General features: G+C 46.1%; 1 protein-coding gene across 1 annotated transcript in view; it reads left to right on the plus strand.

Annotated features, from left to right (window-relative positions):
• Positions 1–1,608: 1,608 nt before the first annotated feature.
• The window catches only part of LOC138579955 (extracellular calcium-sensing receptor-like), a 160,143-nt gene continuing 144,491 nt past the window's right edge, over positions 1,609–17,260 (plus strand). Inside the window, exon 1 of the mRNA XM_069650180.1 lies at positions 1,609–1,848. Within this exon, the coding sequence (XP_069506281.1) occupies positions 1,609–1,848 (240 nt within the window). The remainder of the gene's footprint in view (positions 1,849–17,260) is intronic.

Here is a 17,260-nt window from a genome sequence, read left to right on the forward strand (position 1 = left end):
AAAGATTGTAAATGATCAACTTACTAGGTAGGAGGCGATTCAGACAAGAGCAGATTTGCGAAATCGAAGATATTGGAGAGAGAGAAGAGACGTGTGGATGACAGTGTTGAAAGTGATAGAAAGGTGTAAATGGATAAGTATAGAAGAGAGTTTGAAGTGATGAGTGTCAGAGAGAAAGTTGGTGAGATGAATGGCTGGTAATGGCCCAAGAGTCGATCTACCGTGCCTTACTGCAGATAGCGTTGCATCACCTACTTTCGCCTTTGCAAACATGACCCCTAACGATCATCATTCTATTGTCACATGCCCACCAACTCACCAAAATGACTCTAATGCTGCTATAGTCCTTTGCCCCTTGGGTCCCATTACAATACACTCCTATATATGTGCAGTAACTGCATGCTCGTATACCCAAATGCTATTGACATGGATACGGTAAAATGTTTGCAGATGTCTGATGACCTATCTGATGTTAGTGCTCCCACATCCTACGGTAATGATAACTGTGTGCCAACTTGCCTCTTTACACCATATGCTACCTCTGCTAAATGCCTGCTTACTGGTGCTACCAGTATTGATATGACTAGCTACCAAAATGTTGCAAAACGTTTACCTGTACACCAATGCGCCCACATTGCTGACCCTGGTAAAACTCCTAACTCGCACCTCATTTTACCTAACACTGCTACCAGTAACCACCCTCCATGTGTTTCAGGTCCTTCAGTAAACACAGAGACCATATGGCCGCTTGTTTCTCATGGTAAGGATACTTAGCTCACTGCTTACGTAGACTACCTGGTATGCCACCACCAATAGAATTTGGCCTATCTAAATGCTATTCCTCTCCCTTGGCACACACAATTCCTGCCATCTCCCCTCCCACTCAGCCACCCTACCCATCAGCACTCCATACACCTAGGAACCAAACCCTGCCTAGGGGTATCACGCCTTGAAAAGGCTTGGTAATAGATTAGCCCAACAGCCTCACAACCAGTCCTCACTCCTCATCTTCAAGAATCCAGGTACAACCTGACCCTGCTTGGGTGAACCTCGACTGTCAAGACTTAGAATCAGAACAGCCCCACATCCACACCTCCCCATCTTCAAAAGACAGACCAGACACCGAAGACCCTCCAAACATCTCTCACCCACACCGGAATCACAACGATCTCTAAAACAGTTACCAACAGTTACCAACAGATCAAATGCCATTGACATCCACAATCTCATACTCGAACACCAACTTGACTTCCTAGCCATCACAGAAACATGGCTCCACGAGGCCTCAGGCCGGCTGCTCTCCCTGGACATGCCGCTCATCTACACCATACTCAGGGCTGATAGCCTTATGGCCACTGGGGGTGGAGTGGCCCTCATTGCTAGATCCTCACTCCAGTTTAGAGCTTGCCCCATCCCCATCACACTGGGCTTTGAAATACCCCTAACCAAACTGGCCATCAATCCTAAGAGCACCATCAATTTATTCTTTATCGTCAGCCCAACAACTCCAGCCACCCAGATCTGGACATACCGTTACTGGTCACGCCATTCCTAAAACCTGCTACAAATTGCATTATCCTAGGTGACATCAACCTGGGTTTTAAGGACATGGCTGATATTAAAGCATATGCCCTAACCCTACCTCTGGAAAACATGAAATTCACTCAACTAATAGACTCCATCACCCACACAATAGGCCATACGCTTGACTGGCTCCTCATGTCCAATGTCACTGTGGACATCACTGCCATCAACAAAATCATCTGGTCTGACCACTTCCTCATTCGTTTCAAGCTAGCCACCTCCTCACCTATCACGACCCAAACTGCAAAGCTGAATTCTGTACTGGTGAGAAACACCAGTAAACTGTCTCATGAGTCCCTGAAACCCACCCTGACTACCACTCTGGAAGCAGGCCCCCCTTGGGACAACCTGAATCCTACAGACATCACCAATAGATATCATAATTGTCTCCTCACCACCATGGACTAACATGCCCCCTGCCAGGCTAAAACGCCCAAACCCTGTAACACATTCAATAGTTGGTTTAGTGAAGACCTTATCTCCCTGCTCAGGAAGAAAAGAGCTTTGAACACTTACATAAACCTTGACATCAGCTCAGCCCTCTGCACTGCCATCCATAACTACAAATCAACCGCCATCACCACCAAAGCCAACATATTTAGCAAGCGCATCAGCAATGTAGGCTCCAATTCCAAAAAGTTTTTTGTGATTCGAAAAGAAACCCCTATACCCCCTGCCTCCTACCATTGCTGACAAATCATGGTGTACCACTAGCCAACATGCATTAACGCACAAAATTACCACTCTGTCAAAATCAGCATCAAGAAAGCCAACCTGTCCACAAAGCATCCACTGCCATCTCCTTTTACCCACCTCCTAAGGCCAACCTTGCCAACATTCCCCCCTTCCAAGTTTGACAAAGTCTTTCTAGATTAAGTGCTTGCAGCTATCCTCACCTTCAGGCCATCCAACTGCAAAGGAGATATCTGCCCAGCTCATATAGTTAAACTCTGCATGCACACCCTTGCTCCCATCATCACAGGCTTTGTCAATGCTTCCTTTCTCACCAATGAATCCCGCCCAACATCAAATCTGCATGGATCATCTCTCTCCTAAAAAAAACGAACACCCTCGACCCTACCATCCGCACCAATTATCGACCAATCACCACAGTACTTTTTCTCCTCAGGATCCTGGACAAGATGGCCTACTTACAAGTGAAGATCTTTCTTGAGGTCAACCACTTACTTGGTAAGAGACAATCAGGCTTCTGTCACAAACATAGCACAGAGACTGCACTCTCTCAAAAATCAAATGGACATCATTACGAACTCAGGCCATCTTGGCATACTCCTTTTCATAGACCCATCTGTGGCCTTCGACTTAGTCAACCATGGCACATTCTGCCAGCATCTAAGCCAGCACTTCCACCACTCCCCAGATTCCACTGCCTGGATACATTCTTTCCTCAGTGACCGGACCACCAGACTGTTCATGGGTGGAACAGCCGCCGACCTAATTTCAGCCCATCTTGGTGTACCACAGGGATCTTGTCTCTCTCCCACACTATACAACACTTATACCAAACCTCCCTTCGATCTTCTGGACTCCCTGGGTGTCATCTACACTAACTTTGCAGAGGACACCCAAATACTCATTCCCATCACAGACAACTTCTCGCATGACACCAACAACATAAACTTGATTAATAGCACCATACAAAATTGGATGGCCTCACGCAGCTTGTGCTTGAATGATGAGATAACCAAGCTCCTCATTGTCGGTTCTCCCTACCACCTAAAGAACCTCGACTCCTTACCTCCATTTGCATAAATGGCACCACCATCCAAGTCCTACAAAATTTAAAGACTCTTTGCGTACATCTGGAAGCTGAGCTGACTATGACAAAACACATAAATGCACTGTCATCCTCCACGTCCTATACCTCATGACTCAGCTAACTCAGCAGACAATTTCTAACTCCAGCAAACTGCCTCATCCTAGCACATGCTCTAATCCTGTCAAAATTGCATTACTGCAATGTGCTCCTCATGGGAACTTCGGCCACTAACCTAGCCAAACGACAGCTGCTCCAGAACAAAGCTCTGCGAGATGCCCTAGGACTCAAGCAGATGGACCACATATCTACCACCAGAAAAGAGGTACATTGGCTGCCAGTAAAAGCCTGGATCAAGTTCAGAACTCTCTCCTTCATGCACAAATGTATTTGTAAAGTAGCACCCACCTACCCCATTGATACATTTACCATCAAAAACAGAGATAGAGTCCTCAGATTCAACGCCAATATCTCCTTCGTTATCCCCCTCTTCAGAACCAAAAGGGCAGGTGGTAGTAGTTTTAGGGTCACTGCACCTACCCTATGTAACACACTCCCTATGCACATCAGAAACAAGCAATCATATCATGTATTCAAAAAATGCTTAAAACCATGGCTTTTCAATAAGTATGAACAATTACGTCTGTCTGTAAACATATTCTGCATATGTAATGAACGCCATGATACCTCAGGGACCCGGCGGTATGTAAATGTCAGAAACAAATAAATAAATAAATGAGTGCAGTCCATGTGGAGTGCTTACTACAGAAACCAGATTGAAGTGGATCTCCAAGGCCATTATCCTCAAGGTACTTAATGATACGGTCAATTCTATCTTGCTCAAGGACTTTTGAATAATGGGTAAGGTTAGAATCTGGGTTACAGTCTGCTGGGATGTTGGGGCCAACAGAGGGCTTCTTCAATGGGAGGTAGAACAGTTGCGGATTTGAAGGAGGCAGGTAGGAATCCAGTGGAGAGAGAGTGGTTAAATAGCTCAGACATGTTAGGGCATGTGATTGAGAAGCGGAACAGTTGATAGTCGAGTAGAATGGGATGGCACTGCAAATGATGGGTGCTAGTTCAGTAGGAGAGGTAGGGGAGAAGTGGTCGAGAGTAGTAGAAGTGGGGGAAGAGGTGATGGGCAGAAGGAGTGTTTGGCAGGCCTGTGAGAGTGTCACACATTTTAGAGATTTTAGAGGAATAGTGAGCCAAGTACTTTGCAGAAATGGAGAAGGCGATGGATATTGGCTTGGGAGTTGTGAGTTAAGATTTAGAGGGTCGATGACAGTCCGCAGAGGTTAATGCAAAGGGAGAAGATTAGGTTTCTTGTCAAAAATGATATTGATATTGATATTCTATTTGTATCACGCTCATACACACGTGTTCCAGAGTGCGACGAGGCAAGGGAGGGGAACAAGGGAGGACAAACCGGTGTCTTAAAATCGTTGCAAAAATGGCTGTGAATACAAAATATTGCGGCAAAAATGCTGTGGTTTTTTGCGCCACAATCATGTAAAGTATGCAGGGAACACCCCTGAAACCCCCTGACCCATTATACCATTTAAGGGGAGCTGGGGACACCCCCGCAACCCCTGCTCCCCTTAATTGGTATAATGGGGTAAACCTTTACCGGGTCAAACCACGGCTGCAATTCTTTCTACTGGCAACATTTTTGACACGATTTTATTACCTGATACCGGACAAAACTACGATCTTACTCGGCCCAGTGACATTGAGAATGTGCAAGTGCAGGGGAGAGGGAAGGGAGAAAGTGCAAGGGAGTGTGAATGCAGTGTGAATTTATCGACAGTCCACTGTGCAAAAGTTATATTATGACAAATCCCTGACTCAGAACCATTATCATGCCTCAGCACACAATCTGGTGCTAGGCTTTCTCATTCAGTAGGTATGAGGAGACCATAGATTAGCTATGCAATACCAAGAGGCTGCTATGGCTCTGAGGTAGCATCACAGAAGTTGTTTGCTTTGGCGTCTTCTAGTTTGTGGCTTGTTTTTTCTCGAACATTAGTCCTAAACATTATGAAGGATGAATAAACAGAAGCTCTATTTGAGTGGCTTTGGGTGCCTACGCATTAGGGTTGTAACTTCTACGTATTGTGTATATGTTAGTAACATTGCACATATGGCTGAGAGGACTTCCCTACTTGGTGGCAGCTTTTGTTCAATTTCATGGAGTATGGTATGACTGAGCTGTGGCAATGAGCAAAGTGACAATCCCTGTTTAAAATCCAGCATGAGATCTAGCAGCCAGACACATTTCCTGTAGACTCATTTGTGTGGTATTTATATGATCATACATATATTGAAGTTTCAGACAGCCTGGTATTTCCAAAGGGCTGCTAAGAGAAGATAGGCTCAGTATGAATGCATGTATGGATTCAAGTTAGAATTTGCATCTGAAATGTTTCCTTCAAAGGAGTCCACAAAGCTTGAATGTGGTGGCCTGTGTTGACTGGGCGGCTGACAAAATGTATGAATTAACACAACCCTTTGTTTGGTGCTTTTTTGACATGTAGCCGTATCCTAATTGCCGAAAGTTGTCGAGGAGCTGCTAAAATTAATGTGTCGAACAATTAGAATTGAGCGACGATGCTTGCCTGAAGCCTGGATGTAAGAAAGCATTAATGAAACCTGCAATCACTTCAATGGCATCTTTATGGTAAAGGCCTGCTTGGGGCACTTGGGTAGCAGACTTCCGCTTACCAGGATCAGGCCAAGACCCTGCTAACCTTCTCTGTCTCAGCAGAGCCAGCTTCTCAGAAGCCTGAACTGTTGTGCCATTAAAAACCTTGAATGGAACAGTTACCAAACTAACCCAGATTACAAAGAGGAAACAATACAATAAGCAAGATAGCATAGATTCTGAAATAGCCAGTGAATTCCCACTGTTCATTCCAAACTTAAGATTTGCCTGTGCCTCCCTGCCATGTAGCCTGCAATAGTGTTGCCTTACCAGTTTCCCATTGCTTGAATTTATCTGCGCTCCTCCTCCAACATAGTTTTGCCTCTCCCAGGCAGGCAGTGGAGTAACTTTGATGAAAATGTTGGGGGGGACATGACATCTGAAGGAAAGGGGCCCCAGCCAAATTAATGGGGACAAAATGCTCTGCCATGAAAGTTGGGGGGGGGACAAACACCCCTGTACCCCCTTAAAATAACGCCCATGCAGGCAGGCATGGTCAGCAAAGCACCCAAGCTTCAGCGGCTCTTCTCTATGCACAAGCAGTTGACACTCACTGGTGTAAAAGAAGAAAAAGAGCCCTGCAGTCCCTGCCCATAAACTGAGCCATGTATTTCAGGGTTTTAATCAGAAACAGCCAAAGATTCACAAATTCAAAGATTATAGATGTTAGAAAGTTCCTCAGAAGAAATGTGAAGAGCCCAGCCGATAAGAGACACAAACGTCTGACAGTTGCTCTAAAGAGATACAAATTATTCTGACTGAAGCTTTCTCCAGATCTAAATCTGGCATCATAGCAGCAGGTTCTTAAACAGGAACTGGAACTGTGAGAAACCTTACTATGATGACTGACACAAAGCGGAGTGGTGAGCATTGAGACACAGCAAGCAAATCTGATGATTTCAACTGGGTTTATTTTGGATAAATAGGCATCAACCTACATACAAAATAAACATATAGTCCATAGGTGCCCCTCTTTGAGAACAAACACGGCTAAATGACCTGCTCTTTGGGAAGGTACCCACTCAAGAGTCTGCAGCCACACTTTAGCTTGATGTACCTTTCACAGAAGGGAAATATCCATTTGCATATCAGTCTTTGTCCCACCCACATGGGCAGTCCAGCACCGGAAGGCTGTGGCAGTCCTCTTCTGAACATGAGTACCAACAGCAAACCCAGACACGTGTTTCAGTCTTGTTGGGCCACATCAGTGAGGTGGAGCTGTGCCTCTCTTAGCACAGTGATCAAGGGGTTCACGTCTGGATGACCCTAGGAACTTAGGGTGACTAAACCTGAGTCCCTTTAAAACATCAAAAAATAGTCCATAGGCGCCCCTCTTTGAGAACGAGCACAGCTAAATGATCTGTTCTTTGGGAAGGTACCCACTCAAGAGTCAGCAGCCACACTTTAGCTTACTGTACCATTCACAGAAGGGAAAAATCCATTTGCATATCAGTCTTTGTCCCGCCCACATGGGCAGTCCAGCACTGAAATGCTATGGCAATCCTCTTCTGAACAAGTGTACCAACAGCAACCCCAGACACATGTTTAGCCTTGTTGGGACTCATCAGTGAGGTGGAGCTGTGCCTCTCTGAGCACAGTGAGCAAGGGGTCCACGTCTGGATGACCCTAGGAACTTAGGGTGACTTAACCTAAGCCACTTAAACAATCAAAAAATTGTCCATAGACGCCCCTCTTTGAGAACGAACACAGCTAAATGACCTGTTCTTTGGGAAGGTACCCACTCAAGAGTCAGCAGCTACACTTTAGCTTACTGTACCATTCACAGAAGAGAAATATCCATTTGCATATCAGTCTTTGTCCTGCCCACATGGGTAGTCCAGCACTGAACTGCTATGGCAATCCTCCTCTGAACAAGTGTACCAACAGCAACCCCAGACACATGTTTCAGCCTTGTTGGGACTCATCAGTGAGGAGGAGCTGTGCCTCTCTGAGCACAGTGAACAAGTGGTCCACGTCTGAATGACTTTAGGAAACTTAGGGTGACTAAACCTAAGTCCCTTATACAAAATAGCAGGATGGCTTCTCCTTGGATTATGAACAAGCATTAACAAAATACAGTTCCTCTCCTTGAATTTCAACAGTTTCACAGATCTGGGCCCCTTCCAGGCAATTCTCTTTCCAAGGGTCCCTTGTTTGGAAAGACCCTATTCCAGAGCTTAAATTCTGTTGATATCTTGATCTGGATGGCCATTAAAAGAAAGCTGGAATTCACTAAAATCTGGGGCTGAGGCCTCCAACTTTACCCTGGCCTGTTGGCAAAGTTGGATGGAGGTTCTCCTAGCCTTAATCTAGTGGTGATATCACTGTCTGCTGACTTCACCTTCTCGCTACTCTCCTCACGTCTTTGCAATTACCACATTCCTCGGTGTCACTTCACTACTGTATGTTTCGTAATATCGCCAACAGCTCATGCCTCTTTCCTACCACCACGGTGGACTCACTAGGGTTAACTTCTGTCTCTGTCTCAGACTTCATAGGTTATAACCCCTCTCACCTAGATCCACCAATGACTCAACCACCTCATGGTCTGTCAGCGCTTCTCTTGGCTGGCTCACTACCTTTTGCTCCATCTCCTGACAGTTCACCTTTTCCTCTGCCTTACTCCTCTTCTTGTCTTCTGTCCTCCTGCAGAGATCTCTCTTCCCATCTCCCTGCCTCTTCCTGATATCTCACATTTTCCTCCTCCCTTTAATGTTTTTTTTCTGGCTATCTCTTCCTGAAGACAGCCACCACAGCTTTTCACCTATTTCCCACATCCTTCTTTCTCTCTTGTCACAGGGCTGAGGGAATGCTCAACTACTGACAATGGAAGAAAGTTAAAGGTTTTTATTAAGCAAAAGTAAAACATAAGACTACTTCAATAAATGGTTTCAGGATGGCTGTAACAAAAGGTTTCTTGGTAGACTTAGTCCTTGAAAGCAGGATTGTATTTGAAGGACAGCAAATAAAAAGGAATGCAGAAAGTTGTAGAAAGGAAGGTCTCCAGTTTAAGGCTCTCTATGTCTCAGCTCGTATCTTTCCTTCTGGGGACCACAAGGCTTCTCTGCCTCTCTTTGGATTTTAAGGCTGCCTCTCTTTGCCATGTGTCCCCTTATTGGGGCTCTGCTTCTCTACGTTACTTTGGCTAAGGGGATTTCTCCATCTGTTTCACATCTCCTCTTTTGGTTATCAAACTCACTCTCACTTTCTCTCTCTCTCTCTCTCTTCCCTATAGCACACCTGTCCTCTGGGCCTACGGTGCTCTTTTCCCCCTCACTGGATCACACCCCCCCTCATGGTTTCAAGGGGTTGTCTTCTTCTGTTACTGTCCACTCTTCTGGGGTTTAAAGTCACCCTCTCTCATACTTCTTCTCACCCCCACATGGGTCAGGGTTCCCTTTCTTCTGGTCTCAAAGGGCTCTCCTCTCCCTCACTGTAGCACACTGCTCTTCTGGTGCACCAGGGGCTGACCTCTTCCTCACAGCAGCGTACACCTATTCTGGGGTTCAGGGACTGTACTCCCCCTTATTGAAGCACACCTCTCTTATGGGGTTCAAGGCAGTCTCCTTTCCCTCACTGGTGCACACCCCTCTACTCCGGTTTCAGGGGCTCTTTTAACCCTCACTGGGAAACAACCCTCTTCTGGGGTGATTGGGACTCCCCACCTCACTGGAACACTCCCATCCTCTTCTGGACACAATGGGTTCCTCTTCTCTTGTGCGCTCCAGTTTTCTCAATAAACTCTTCTACTCAGCTCCAAGCTCATAAACAATGTCTGTGGATATTAGCCTCAGTTTTAAAGTTTCACTGTCCTCCCACTGATCGAGGCAAACTTACAAATTGATTTGTCATTGGTTTCCTAGTCCAAGCTAGGCAAAGAACGCTATTAAAATCTTGCATCATTTAGGATTTCTTTCAGTGTGTTCCCAGTGCAGGGGCTAGTATTTGCCGGCTGCTCTGCTCCTGCCTTGCTTCTTGGCCGCTTCCCTGCACAGACGCTTGTGGTGTTGAAAGGCCATCACAGGTACAGCAGAACCTCTTGTAAGTTCCCAGCTGTGCAAAATCGTTTTTTTTCCTTTGGGGAGGTTGAAGGAAGTATTTCTCTCTTTAAATGCTGCAGCTGCACAGAAAAGCACTGCTGCTGGGTGGGGGTTTTGATTACATTTGCTTGTTTCCATCAAAGATCTGTACCTGTTGACAAAGGGGGCTGTCTGGAGGTGTTAGGGTTTCCCCAAAGCATAGCTTTTACTGAATCCCTGAAAGACATCCCAGAATCCACTGCAGGTATTGGATTTCATGATGTCAGTCGCTCTCCTTTTTCTCTGCGGAAGCTCTCTGTGGAAGCTCTCAGGTGCGTTTGATAATTGTGTAGGAAATGTGATTGGTTTGTTAGAATACACCAGTGTGTATGACTCTGTTAAGGACCCTTCCTTCCTCGCGGCTTCCAGGACCAGGTCAACATTTGTGGGCAGTGCCATCTTAGATGTGAATGCATGCTGTCATTCCACAGAGTAGATTTGTGCCCATGACAGGTTACCTGAATTTGCGACTCACAGAGCTTGCAAATAGGTTTTCTTGAGTGTGGTGTTCCCAAACACTGGCCTGGTAAGCACTTGTCTGTAATGGTTACACCTGGTAGGGATGCTGCTCCTTGGCAGTTGCTCTGAGAACTTCATGTTGCCCAATAACGTGTTTGCGTAACTCAGGGTCCCTTAAAGGGACAGAGGGCATTGGTGGCACCAAGTGACACGCCCTGCCATGTGTCAAGGGTATGGTGGCATAGACCAGGAGATCCTCCACATACTGCCTGTGGGTCCTGCATCACATAGCAGACGGTGGTACCCGCCCTTATGGCCAGTGCATCCCTTATTCTCAGGGCCAGGCACGGAACGTCATTACAAGACCCAAACACATGATAGATAAGAGGTAGGTAAGAATCCTGGCTGCGCACAGTGCACATGAAATCTGGGTTAACTGCTGAGCCTCAACACTCCAACTCACTAAGCCACTCATCTAACACATAGGGCCTCATTCCGACCCTGGCGTTAACCAAGGCGCTATTAGCGCCTTGGTTGACGCCGTTATCATTCCGACTCCGCCATGGTGAATGGCGGAATTACCGCCCCATTCCAAGGTTGGCGGGGTCGGTAATTCCCCATTCACCATGGGCCCTTCCCCATTCCCATTTTTGCCCCATAGGGCTCAATGGGAATGGGGAAGGTGCTAATTACGGCACCGTAAATTACGGTGCCGTAATTAGCTCCAAGGTCCCTTTGCGGGTTGGTTTTTTAACGCCTGCAAAAAGCAGGTGTTAAGTTCCAACCCGCAAAGGGAACTCGGAATAGGGCGGTAAGGGTTTAACGGCACCGGTCTCGTTACCGGTGACCGTTAACCCTTACCGCCCGACTCGGAATGAGGCCCATAATCTACTAGCTTCATCCTCATGTGGCCCTGCGTGATGATTAAAGTGAGAGCAGTTCTCTATCTCATTGGGCACCCGCCATTACGCAGTAGTATTGAGCCCAGGGCAATCCAGCGGGTGATGATGCAACTGACCCTTTCATATTAAAAGGTACTTTTCTTAAAGAGGTATAACATTTAAATGCTATACCTCTGATACTTGTGCTAAATGTGTTATCCTAAATAATGCTGGTCTGAATTCCCCTAAGAGAGGTTGGTCTTGAGTGATTGACTGCATGAACCAATAGGCGAGCAGAAGAAACTATAGACATTTCTAGTATAACACAGCCAAGTCCAATCAAGACATGGTTTACACAGATTGGTGTGATTGATTGTACACTTTTCAGCAAGGTAAAATCAGGGTAACTTGCTCTTTGGCCTGCTCATCAAAACCTCTGCTTTCTCAAAGAGATGCCTGTTCAATTTGTAGTCACTCATAGTCATGGGTTTTACATGTCCCTGTACTTCTTTTTTGCCACCTTTTTTTGTTTGGCACATTCAGGTCCTCTGCTTCTCATCCTGGGTGTCAATGAGTCCTTAGTCTTGGAAATCGGACCCGCCTGCTGTCACCAAGGGTAGAAGCTTGGGCACTATAGCAGTGGACAAAACCCAGCGCTTCACCAATGAGGTTGGAGGATTGTGCTTACCTATGAGCCTGAGTTCTACTTCCTCCTCAACTTTCTGTCTCAGGATTCTAACCTCACTTACAAAAGCTCTGTTCTTGCTTACCCCTTAACGGACATCAAGTGTCTCATGCCTAAAGGATCTCCTGCACGTCCTCTTGTTCTCTACTCTGCATCCTGTTTCTGCTCCCGCCCTTCCCCGACACCTCGCCATGTGCTTGTTCCTCCTACCTATCCAGACTCACACTTTCCATGTTGTGGGTTTGCTTCCTCCTTCTCTTTCCCCCATGTACTCCCTCCATTCTTCTCTACTTTTTCTTCTCCTAAGTATGTTACCCACCCTCCTCATGTGGTCCTCTTCCAACATCGCGGGAATTTCCGGTCACCTCCTTCTGATTGACTCCTCATGGTCTTTGCTTTGCATTTCATCCTGGAGTCTCCTTCCAACCTTCACTGTGCAACTCCTTCCTTTCTGCCTGCTGTTCTCTTTCTCCTGCTCTTCCTTTTGATTACCACCCGTTTCCACTTCTTTCCTCACTTTCACTCCCATTCCTTCTCCACCTGTATCTATAACATTCCCCCACACCTTCTTTGCAATGGTCACTCTATTCTTTTGTACTTTTCCCGCCAGCCCCCCTTTCCCCACATTCCTTCCTCTGCCTCTCTGTGCTACCAAAAACCTCTGCACTTTGCTTGCCAACATCTTCTGCCCACACACCCCTCAACATTCCTGCTCTTCCTACATGGCCGTAGGCCCCTTCAATCTGGGCATCTTTTGCAAGACCAATAATACCTACCTAAATTTGGGAATGCCGGTGAGGGATTGGGTCAGGGGTTGTTCCCATAATCAACCCCACCTGCAGGTAATAACCCTCTGCAGCAAAGTGTGTTAACAGCTACTTAGGCAGTTTTAGCCTTGGACACTGTCTTAAAACTCATATGCGCATTCATTGTGTAGCCAAGTGGCCTACTATCGCTCATTCTCTCTTCGACTTGCTGTGTCCAATCCAAGTGAGCACCTAATGCCTTCAGCCCACATGTGTGGTACGTAGCATTATCAGTATCACTTACAGGTGTACTATTTATTTTTGGCTGGCACAATTTTGGTGGTATAATTTCCAGGGTCACTAGTGCATTGACGCGCCCATCATACTTGAGAAATTCTTAAAGAACAGGAGGACTAATTGTAGATGACCAGTAACGGGTCCCTGCCTTAATCATTGGGGCTGATGAGGTAGTCTGGGTGATCCCTTTGCACCTCCTCCAAGCCACACATGACAAGGCCAGTGGCAGCACAAGGATTACTCAACCTCCCTTCTTCGGCCCTGCGCCCTCTACAATTCATACAGAACAGAACCGCAAAACTTATCCTTGGCCTCAAGCCCAGGGACCGCATCTGTCCAGCGCTGAAATCCCTTCACTTGCTCCCTGTTGCTGCAAGGATCAAGTTCAAGACCCTCTGCATCGTCCGCAAGTCTTTCTGTGACCTGGAACCTACCTACCGGCAATGCTCCAATGCTGCCTAACTAAATACTCTCCCACATGAGCCCTCCGCTCATCCACCTCCAAAATTCTGCGAGTGAGCCAGTTCTCCAAGCAGAGATTTGGAGGGAGATCCCTATCCTCAGGAGGTGCCTCGCTCTGGAATAGCCTCCATGTCACCTTCTGTCTTGAGCCTGACCTTCTTAAGTTCCGGAAACTCCTCAAAACCTTCCTCTTCTCTTCTTCCTTTGCTCTCCCTCTACCCTGCTAATCTAACTCTCTGCTCTCTCCATCTCTCCCTCCTCTTCCTTACAGCTTGCTAACTGGCAGCCTGGTGTACCTCAGAGTCTCACCGGTCTCGGGCACCCCTGCCAGTTCTCTCTCGCACTTGCCTCAGGGCCCTACACCCACCCACCTTCACAGCACTTATAAATAACCCAAGAGAGTGGCTCTCTCTGCACTTACCCCAGTCTGAACCGACTGGGTACACTTGGACCTCCCCTCCCTGTTAACATCTAGGCACTTGCTTATCCAAATGCAACATACCTGAAGATCGTTTGTCTGTTCTCCCTTGTCTTCTCCTCATAAATTGCAATAGTAAAACTGCAGAATCGCTGTCAGGCCTCTTTGCTGTGTCTCAATTGTTAAATGTGTGTTACGCACTTACTCTGCCTTTACAGACTATAATCGTCTCAGAATTTCAAGGGCTCTGAGCGACTGGTGTTTTTTCCGCTTGTTCCCACCCTCCTTGAGCGCTTTGAAACACTTCCCGTGTATAGGCGCTATATAAATAAACAATACAATACAATACAATACCACTGCATACACTAACTCCAGACAGCGCCGAGGGAACTTCATCACACAAGCAAAATCAGGAACTTACCCACAGCCTAAATATGGGATCTGTGGAAAGGTCCTGGCAACCTGAATTATAGGGATAAAGAGAAGGAGCTGACACAACATATCTGGACATTATTGATCACTCTTCTGCCATCTGCATCTTGAAATGCCCCCTCATATCCATCTCTTGAAGTCTGAACACATAAAAACATTTGGCCTACTTTTATAATAAAGCCTCCACTTATTCAATTAGTTGTATTGCACGAAAGACAAAACTTTTCTAAATATTTCAAAAACAAACATTTTTACTTCTCTGTCTCTCCTCGCTAATTTCTTTTGCAATGTTTTGAAATTTAGAGCAGCACCAAAATGTGCCTCCCCATGATCGGCCATTATCATCCAACCGCCCCCAGACCATAAAAAAAACATTCTTCCCTTTCCCAAACTTATTATATGTACCTTTACTTAAATGATATGCTGTTGTTGAATTCTTTGGTGACAAATATTCTGCACTGGAAAATGTGTGTGGTGAGCATTCTGCAATTAAATCACTGGGTAATGGGTTTTACAAAGCGGGCCAACGGTTATAGTGTGCCCGCCATGTCTGAGTTAGATTTACAGCACACCACATACTCGCTCCTCATTCTGCAGAGACATCTCCTACTTGCTGGATGATGTCTGACCTCCAGGAACCGCTTTTAGTTCTTGCTGATGAAGTCCTTAGTCCTATTTCTACTTTGAACTCCTAAATTCTCGCATCTAGTTTTTTGGTGATTCCTTCCCCGCCCACCTCTTGGAGATACAACAAACACTTAATATTTCCCTTTTCTTCTTTCCTTTTCCATGATTCAGCCCTAGTTGAATTCATTTAATGTTTCTGAGTCACACCTAACACATCATTAGTTGCTCAGTATTTAGTCTCTGCAGACTGTTGGTATGTGTTCTTCATACTCTGCCCCACATTCTCCAATAATCCACTCAGAAGATCTCCACCTCTTCTGCCTTTGAGGGCAGGTTTTCAGCAGAATCCTCTTCCTGTGTATTTGGGTGGTGGCTTGCTGCATACATGCAAGATATTCTTAGTTTTCTTTCCACCTGGATTAATGTCTGCACAGCGTAAGGAAAGCAAAGGCAAGTGCCTTTCCCGTGCAAAGCACCCGTGGCAACAGCTCCGATCCCAAAGGAAAGCTTGCAAGGCCCAGCAAGCCGAGACATATGGCTTTCCTAGCAAGGATAAGCCAGGTTTGGGAGGGGTTCAGGTTGTTGGTGTGATTGCCACTCAATCAGGAGGTTTGCGCTGTCTGCAGAATCGTCATGATGTTCTGGTATGTGGAACAGCAGCACTGCATGCAGACCTACTATTTTGGGGAGAATATACCCAGAAGAAAAGCTTCAAACCATTTAGTGCATTTTCTTTCTGTATCTGAATGGCTGTCTGCCTAGTTTACTCCCTGCAATGTTAATTGCTTTCTCTATAGCTTGGTTTGTTTCCCAGCAAATATCTGAGTGATTGACCCTTTGCTTAACACACATATTATATTTCATCTTTGGTGACATTAAAAAACAATAGGCCTCATTACGACCCTGGCAGTAGCCGTGACAGGTAAAAACGGCACAGCTGCCGCCGGAGCCGTTTTTCCCCGGCGCCTAGCAATACAGAATTACCGGGCCATTACAGCGCCGACGGTCCTGGTAATTCCCCATAGCCAGGCACCAGGGAAAATCACTCCCCATTCCCATTCGAGTCCCATTGGACTCAATGGGAATGGGGAGGACGGATGAACCAGCACTGTGTGCAACAGTGCCGGTTGTTCCGTCAAAGTCTGCGGGCGGGTGGCGGGCGGGACGGCACCCGCCCACAGAACTCCGAGTATGGCGTTCTGGTAACAACGGTGCTGGTAGCCTACCGGCACCGTTGTTACTGGACTGGCGTACTCATAATGAGGCCCAATAATTCAGATCGCAGATCAGATACCTCAATGACTTAAGTGCTCACTGCTGACAGCTGCATTCAATCTATAATCTTCAGCCCCAGCATGTTCACTCATGCTTTCAAGCTGTTGAAGTTGGTAAATTAAATGCTATCAAATTGTTTAAAGTTACTTACACTGGGGTGTGAAGCAAACTTAATTAATAGGAAAATATTAAATATATAATTATAATAGTATAACCATGTTTTTCCTTTGGCAGATTGTACATGGATCTGTATCAATGTGTCCTCGCCATGGTTTTTGCAACCCAGGAAATTAATGAGAATCCTAATATTCTTCCTGATGCCACCCTGGGGTTTAAAATCTTTGACTCTTGTTTTTCTGAACCACCTGCTGTCGAGGGCACATTTTGGCTGCTATCGGGACATCAGACGTCTGTCCCAAATTACAGCTGTACCACAAAGTTAAGACCAGCTGCCATCATTGGTGAAGTGTCCTCAACAGCGTCCATGGCAATGGCAAGAATCCTGGGTCTCAGTAGGTACCCTCAGGTATGAAATGCCCGCAGGGTGTGTGGATTGTTCAATGTCAATATCATAATCTGTTGAAATGCATGTGCTGTTTATATCAATTTAAATTGTTTACACTGTAAAATATGATACCATTAATCCAGTTTCATGTTTAGTTCGGGCTAGAGAGAGCTAGCTCCAGTTTTGTGCCAGAGCCCGTTCAGCACCATGTAGTAAATCCGAGTTACTGTCTAAGTTTGGGGGGAGATGTAGAATTTCACTGCAAAAAAATCCAGTCTCTACCAGGCCAACCCAATTGACATGTTTTCACCATTGTGCTGCATTAATAG

This window comes from Ambystoma mexicanum, chromosome 3p (assembly GCF_040938575.1).
Source record: "Ambystoma mexicanum isolate Mex_15411 chromosome 3p, UKY_AmexF1_1, whole genome shotgun sequence".
In the NCBI taxonomy this organism is placed as follows: domain Eukaryota; kingdom Metazoa; phylum Chordata; class Amphibia; order Caudata; family Ambystomatidae; genus Ambystoma; species Ambystoma mexicanum.